This window comes from Pagrus pagrus, assembly GCF_965226575.1.
Source record: "Pagrus pagrus genome assembly, chromosome: 6".
In the NCBI taxonomy this organism is placed as follows: Eukaryota; Metazoa; Chordata; class Actinopteri; order Spariformes; family Sparidae; genus Pagrus; species Pagrus pagrus.
The window spans coordinates 30,798,976-30,807,229 of record NC_140190.1 but is presented as its reverse complement, the minus strand read 5'-3'; the positions used below and the strand labels follow the sequence as shown (position 1 = coordinate 30,807,229).

General features: G+C 46.0%; 1 protein-coding gene across 1 annotated transcript; it reads right to left on the bottom strand.

Annotated features, from left to right (window-relative positions):
* Positions 1-4,160: 4,160 nt before the first annotated feature.
* Positions 4,161-7,921, bottom strand: igfbp1a (insulin-like growth factor binding protein 1a). The gene is given in 5 exon segments (XM_084354631.1): positions 4,161-5,210; positions 5,212-5,319; positions 5,638-5,766; positions 6,052-6,221; positions 6,367-7,921. Coding segments are annotated over 5 exon segments (1,068 nt in total). The 5' UTR covers positions 7,010-7,921; the 3' UTR covers positions 4,161-5,192.
* Positions 7,922-8,254: the final 333 nt, after the last annotated feature.

The window sequence follows — 8,254 nt, the reverse complement described above, 5'->3', positions numbered from 1 at the left end:
AGCCTCTGCAACCAGCCAAGCCTCCTGTCCATCACAGCTATCTGTCCTGTGCTTAGGGAACCTCTATCCTTTCTTTAAAAAAGAAGACATTTAAGCTAAAAGCTGAGAGAGAAGAAAGAGATAATCCTACCATCTGCACTATTCTTTTAGAGGGAGAGGAAGGAGGGACTTTTCCACTCACTTTAAAGAGGACTTGTTTGTGGCTGTGACCCGAAACACCGCACCACCACCGTTCCTGTCGTGTGTGTCTGTCTGTGAGTGTGCAACCGCGAGTCCGTGTGTGTGTCTTCATGTGTGAGCACCTGCATAGCGTACGTGTGCACAGCTGCATGTCTGTAAAACATGGCGTGCGAGTGTGCGCTCTCCCAAAAGTGTTTATGTAAATACTGTGTGTCACTAAACTGAGCTTAGAGATCCTCAGCCCCCGCTCCATTAAACAATGCAGACATGAACGCTCTGGCTCAGGGTCCATTTTGAAGTGAAGGGTTATGGGATAGCAGGGCTTTGACTTCTTAGGGCCCTCCTCGCTGCCTCTGGCTCGTCCCTCTTCCTGCTGTTGGGAAGGGAATGGAGGCAGTTACAGTGCCTTAAAAACAGACCTTTTCATGCCTCCCCTCCCCTTCACCCTCCGTAGTTCTCGATTAAAGGAACTCGTCACTGAAAATCTACCTTTTGGGTATCAAATACTCACCACCCCCAGCCTTGAAACGTGGCTCTGGTAAATTGTATCTTACACTTTGGTGGAGGGCAGCAGCTACAGTAAACAGCATGAAAGCATCCATAGAAACACAGGAGAGCATCATCTTCACTGTTGATCCATATGCTGATCGTTTCACAAAATATTTATAGGTGCATTCTCAGCTCTGAGGTATTTGGAACATATAGAAAGAATGAATCAATTGCAGAGAAGTGGATGCAGATTCAAAATGGGCCGAATTATAAGCATAGTTCTGAACCAAAATAATCTCTGATATCCTCACTGGTTCAAGTAGATCTAGTGTTCATGTGGGCAATGCAAGTGCCTTGGCCATTTAATTACAAACATGTGGCAAGAGCCTCTTACTAAGAAATAATATGTTAAATTCATCACAGGAGAGACTTTATGTTCTCTGCAATTTGTTTTTTTGAAAATTGCATATTCGCAGAAATCCAGTATCGTGCATCGCCAGTACAAAATAATCCAAAATAACAGCAAACACCAGATTGAATAACGAAGCGAATATGAAATGGCAGTCTGGCTATCAGGCTACCAAACGCTCACGCTATAACGCTAAAAGCACAGCTTCTGATGTTGCTAGCATGGTTAGCATGTTTAGTGATTGTTACCATAACGCAAGTATAGTTGTCAGTGGCAGACCGCTAAAAGCTAATTCTGCTAACAAAGAAGTTGTGTATTTAGTTGTGTTGTGGCAGCAACATGAACGTAGGAACACCATACAAATCAAACGTTTGGAAACATTTTTGTGACTCTGGCTTTCGATTGGCAGAGCGTGTAAGCAGACAAGAGTGGTCCACCAGGCTCCAAGCTGTTGCACTCAAATCAATCAGCGCTCGCTCCACAAAAAAAAAATAGCCATCGTATCTTTAAACACATCATTTCATTGTATGCAGTGTATGCATTCTGCATTCTGGGTCGGGCATGCTTCGAACTCATGGTGTGAGCGGTGCTGAGTGGGATGGAGCAGGAAGTATGGCAACGCTTTTTAAAAAAAAATGTAAAACCCATTCTACGTTCCATTGATATAATCTCTGCTCACGTGCTCTGGCCAGTTGAATCATGGGTAACGGACGTAAATTCAAGCTGCCATTCTTAGAAAAGAAAGAGTGAGTTATAAACTTTTCTGAGCCACTTTTCAAGCTCACAGGAGTCGAGAATTTCATACTCAACAGACAGATTTTTGGTGGAGTTTTATCTTGAGGTGCTCACACACTGCCCTGCAGTCTTAGGGATTAGTTTGGTTAGATTAGTCGGTCTTCTGTCTCTTTCCCACCACCCTCTGTCCCACGTCCCTGTCCCACTGTAGATCTAACCTGCTCTCCTGTGTCCTCATGCAGCTCCAGTGCTGAGGTCCTACATGTCTTTACCTCTTGTCTAAAATGTCCTTGTCTGTGTGCCTGATCCCGTCCTCGTGTCCGCCCCACTAACCTGAGCTGTCGTGCCCCACTCCAGACCAGCTCAACTCCGGTCCTCTTCCTGTCAGTGGTGCAACCTGGTGTAGGCTTGTTTGAACGGGGCGAGCCCGGTGTGAACGGCCGCCCGCACGCTTCAAGCACAAGCACAAGCACTTAAAGCACTTTAGCTGCGCCGCTACTCGTCAATGCATGCAGTTAAAGACAATTGGTCCTTTCTGCATCTGCATACCTTTGCTTCGAGGTAATGTCAGATGAAACAGTGTGATACTGTAAGAAAACAATTATAACCCAGGGAGGAAAAAAAAAAGAGAGAGAGAAAAAAAAAGCGAAGCTACACCAGGACTTCTGACAGCCAACCTAGCGAACACCCCTCAGACATTTTCCGTTCAATGCAACTATTTTTCTTTTTTGTTGTTGTTGTTTTTGTTTCTTTGAAAAATGCTTGTATGATCGTATGCCAACAAATCTCCACAAGGTGGACACAGCACCAAATATGCATTCACACGAGTGGTAGGGGGTCTGAGGGAGGAGGCAGGGTCCTCCCCGACGAGCTTCCTGCCCGATGCTCTCCCACATCCTGTGTAAAGACTTGAAAAGTGGAGAGAGTGCCGACAAAGAATGCTTGCCCAGTAGCTCGGTAGCATGAAAATCGGCTGTACACTTCCTTTAATAGACAGCAGCAACTTACAACCAGCCTGTTGGTGCTACATCCCATCTATTCAAAGACTTGATGTACGGGGAGGAACATACATAAAAATATGTTTAAGCTATTCCCTCCCTAATATTTGTAAGTGTGTCTTTTTATATATATTATTATTATTATTATTTCCTGGCCAGCTATGTGTCTGACTAGACATCATGTACAGTACTTAAAAATGAAAATTATTTATCTAAGAAAGAACTATAAGCTGATCCAAACTAGGTTTTCTTATGAACAATTCAGTGACTCACCGATTGCACAGCAAAGTCTATATGATTCAGTGTATTTTGGGGAATATAATCACTAATGAATGTTTTATTTTTTAATGAACCTTTTCCTTCTGTTGCTCAGCAGTATCATTTGTAAGCTCCGTGCCCAGCAGGCGAGCTTCAGCCTCGGGGCCGAAATCTGTGTCAGTCAGTCACTCAGGTCTCTGGTCATCTTAGTTCACTGCTCCTTCAGGCCGGTGAACCTCTCACCTCTCAGTAAGTCACTTCTCTCCATGCACACCCAGCCATCCCGTCTCAAGTCTGTTAGTGCAGAGCCAGGGTCACACTTCTGTAACGTCACTTTTTATTTTTTATTATTTTCTTCTCCCTGCTGGTCACGTTAAAGAATCTCTCTGTTCACGGGTAAATGTACTTTTGTTTTTCATTTCAAGTTTATCCTCTGATTCAAGCTTTTCATGATACTAAACTAGAAATCACACAGCTATTATTTTCTGAGAAAAGGAAATGATTTTGATTCAAAGTATAATTTGTATTTAATGTCTTTTTTAAAATAAAAAGTGAACACATTTTAAGATGCCGTCTCTGAGGTGTGTGTTTTGTCTTGTGTTGTCAGCGACAGCTAATAGAGCGATCACCTCAGCTTCACTTCTGCAATCAGGACACAACATTTGCTCCTGTTGAAGTCCTTGAATGCAATCAGGCTCCCCTCAGTCTTGGAATGTGTCAATAAGGATAAAGCAAAGGCTCAATTTGTAAAGAATAAAAATAAATCTGGTGGTGCCAGGCAGGCTGGCAGTGGGCACGAGAGGTTGAGGCGAATTCCTGTGCCCGACCAAGGCAAACAGAGAGCGGGTCAAAAGGCAGCGCAGAGCTGCAAGTCCCCGCGATCCGTCTAAAGTTAGACAAGGACCTCCACTTTAGATCGCCGTGATAACACTGCACACAAACACACACCCAATATAGAAAAATGTGGTCCGGGAGTGCATCTGCACACACACTTTCATAATCCTGATGAAGCTGTTATGATTCTGATGTTATGATTCCACAAAATAAACCAGCCTGAGGTGAAAGGCCAGGAAGCACATAGCTGAGGTTAATGTTTTTATTAAATATATCACCTTTTTTTCATACATTACATCTCAATTACAAAAGTGTACATACATACGAGTGAGCAGTTAGTCACTTTGGAATAGACTCACATAAACAATAATTCTCTCTCCAACAGCAGCATGTAGGTAGAGCGGGTTCACTGCGGGACTCGCTCCTTGTGGTCATGTGTTCTTGGTCAGAGAGAACAGCAACGTGTAAAGTAAAATAGCATCTTCTTTTGACAGATACATTAACACAACGGACAACAGACACATAAATATTGGAGGTAGGTTAATGTAGAAATACCCGTCTGAGAGGCGACGCAGGGAGTTGCCGCCTGTCATATTATCTGTAACCCCATGGAATCATGGGAAATGGTTTCTGAGACTGTTTAAGGATTCCAGACTGAGAGTTTTGCATTCACTGACAAGAGCTGATCATGTGTCACATCAGGAAAAAAAAGACAATCACAATAAAAGAAGACATAACAATGGCAACAATGAAAATGAATCATAAAAACAACATTTAGAAAATACTTCTAAATGACATTTGGTCACTCAGTGCTTTTGTTCTTGCTTGGTTTGTCACAAACCAAACCTCCAGACAACTCCTTTAAGGGTAGAGCGAGCTCAACTCAGCAGTGGAGTTACTCAGGGCCAAGATACATATATACACTTTATACACCCATAAAAATAATAATAAAATAACAATAATAAGGCAAAAAAATGATATAAATACTCATAAAATAATTACAAATAACAAATAAAAAGAAATAAAATGGAAATAAATAAGGCTGAAGAGTAGAAGTAAATGCATCAATATTAAAATCTTCTTTTCAGAAAAACAAAAATAGATTTTTTCTCTTTGGGACGGGTGGAGGGAGGGAGGGAGGGTTCAGGGTGGTTGGGACCAGCAGCCCCACAATGACAGTGTACCTGAATTAAACACCACCATGGACAAGATCAATAAATAAACAGCTATCAAAAAGGAAAAAATCAGTGGCTTGCTTCTTCTTTTTCTGTTCTTGTGTGAGATCTGCGTCAGTGGTTGATCTCTTTAAGGGCACTCGGCGTCTGCAGGCAGGTCGGTCGATCCTAAAATCTTCTTGCCGTTCCAGGAGCTCACACACCAGCATCGACCCCTCTGTCCGTCCAGAGAGGACTCACACTGCAGAGACACAAAGCCCTTTTACTTAACTGCTTTCATTTTCATTCCTGGTGTGATGCACACATGTACGGTCACGCAGCACTGACTGGGTGACATCACGCTCAAACAAAAACACACACACACACACACACACACACTCTGAGGTGCTGAACAAATCCCTGCCTGCAACACTCACACTCACACACAATCATTCTGAAGCTGTGGTTGACATAATCTTGGCTCTCACACACAATTTGGTGAGATTATTTCACGCACACACACACACACACACACACACACACACACACACACACACACACAAAGCTTGAAGACACTAACCTGTTTTGGTTTGTAAAGCCCACGTTTGTCACAGTTGGGGAGGTAGAATCTGGTTAACTTGTCTCCTAATTTCTGCTGGGATTTGGCAATCTTGTCCAAGGCTCTCTGCAGCTCCACGTGACAGGGCCCCTGTAGAGGAGACAGGTGAGTGAAGGGTTAACAGAGCTCTGCACAGAAATAATAATCCACGCTGCTATATTATCAGTACACACGTGGGCTGACATCAAACTGCATGTAAAACTTGTAATAACAAGCATCCCCATCCTCTCTTCCCCTCTCCATCATCTCCTCAAACGGCGCATGAGCTCCCCCTTGTGGTGCACCGGTCCTCCCCCAAAAACCTCCCCAAAAACTTTTAGTAACTGCACGCAGAGGATTTCACCTCTCAATGATAGTACAGTGTTTGGCTCGTACCGTTTCGAGCAGCTTCTTGCGGATGGCGACGAGTTTGGCTTTCATGCTCTCCTGAGCGTCGGCAGCAGCCCGCGGGTCGTAGGGCTTACTGTGGCCGGGGAGGTAGTGGCTGGAGCCGGGGTCCGAGACGATGGCTGCGTTCTCCATCTCAGCCTCTGGCTCTCCCTGATCTGGAGGAGGAAATTGAATGAATGTGAATCGGGGCTGACTGGATGTGACTGTGAGCGGCTCCAGAATGCATCAATCAAGTGTTCCGGTGTTGCGTTAAAGAGGATTTGCTGGATGTGGATGTAAATGTCGAGGTTATAGGCCTACCTTGTGTCTGGGGCTCGGGGGTCGGCTCGGGCTCAGTGCTCTCCGTGCACACGGCTTGTCCCCGGGTGAGGGAGTGCAGCGGCCGGGGGTCGCCGGGTCTCGGGGTGCACCTCAGTCCGGAACCGCACGGCGCCGTGTAGATCCCGCACAGCTCCCCAGCCGCCAGGGCGCAGGCGAAGCAGCATCCACAGCCGGGCTCCCGCAGCACCTCGGCGCAACCGGGCGCTACCGCTGGACACTGGCTCAGCTTCTCCGGAGTACACGGGGCGCATCGGATCGGCTCTGGCCCCACCACCGGGGACCCCAGCGTCCCTGTGGCCAGCACGGAGCACACCGCTGCCACCACGACGTGCTGCAAATATAATCCACCCGTGGCCAACATAGTGAGCTGGATACTAAATATAGAATATAAAATGTAGAGCAAGGTAGAGAGGATGATGAGAGGTGAACGCCGGTTCTTGCTCAGTTGTGTCTTTCGTTTGATTTTGGGAAAATGTCTAACTGTGCGTTGCGCGCAGCCGTATTTATAGCCGGGTCCTCTGTGAGTGTTTGACGCATCGGCGTTATGAATGATTTCTGAAAAGAAGGTGTGATGATACGATGGGCTGTGATTGGCCCGCCCGTGTCCGGTCAGGCAGCTCATTTGAATACAACATCACGTCAATATTTATTTTGGAACAGGCAGTGCCTGCACGTATCGCCGCCGAGTGACGACACCAGTGTTTGATGTTTCAATCAAGGACCCCCCCTTTCTCACCCCGGTGCTACTGAACTACTTTCCCGCACCACCGTGCCACGCCACAGTAACAACACAGGCTGAGAGTTTGACTGTTTGTTTTCAAACCTTCATGGATGAGCTGATTGCAGAGGTGAAGCTCTGTGTCTCCCTCTCCTCAGAAACAACGCTCTATTCATGAGAGTTTCTCCTTTAATTGTCTGCTACAAACTTCTTACACAACTTTGGGAAAAACTAATAATGAGCGCAAATTACGCACGCCCACGCAGCGCGGGGAGCGTGGCCCCGCTGAGGGCGAACCGGCGGCTCTAATGTGACATGAGAAAGCATCCGTGCGCCGCAGAGGGACAATTAATCCAACTTTCAAAAATAGCTGCGCAAATGAGGATCACCGTTTTACGCCAGTGAGTCAGGAACTCGGGACTCCCGGGTATGTGAGCTCCGTGTCCCTCTGGCGCGCACGAAGCGGGCTTTGGGCTCGGTCCAGGAGATGTCCAGTTGTAATTACCCGTTTCCTGCGACAATAATAGACCAAAGCTTTGAATGGGGGCTGCGCTGACATGGCCGCAGACACGTCCCTCGCCTTGCTCCTCTCTGGGGGCTTTAATGGTCCCAGTGGACAACATGCACGTCTTCACGGGTCTCTGCGGGACATTTGGCGTCCTGTCACGGCCATGTGAGAACGAATCTGAAAAGGGACTTAAAAAAGACGCACTGCCCCTTTATTTTATTGATCTATTTCCACATGAATGAATCAATTATCTCCTTATATCACTTTCTGATGCAAGGAGCGCCACTGTGTCATGGCTCCGTGCAATTGCTTGATCGGATTGCGTCATCTGTCAACTGGTGTTAACAGTCGCTCTCACGTGATGGCCAGATTTGTATTCCTGAAAGCTCCAGGCTAAAGAAAGCTTTCAGTGTAATCTGAGGAGGCACCGAACGTTTTCTAGACCTACTGCCCTCCATGGCATGCTGATGGCTTTATCCCGGTGTCAGAGGGTGAATTCAGGCCAATTACACACCCAGAGTGCAGGTTATTAACGCTGGTGGAGAGGAATTAATAATAATAAACTTTATTTATATCGCACTTTTTAAAAACACAGTTTACAAAGTGCTTTGACAAAACAAAGCAAAATTGCAGAGGACAAA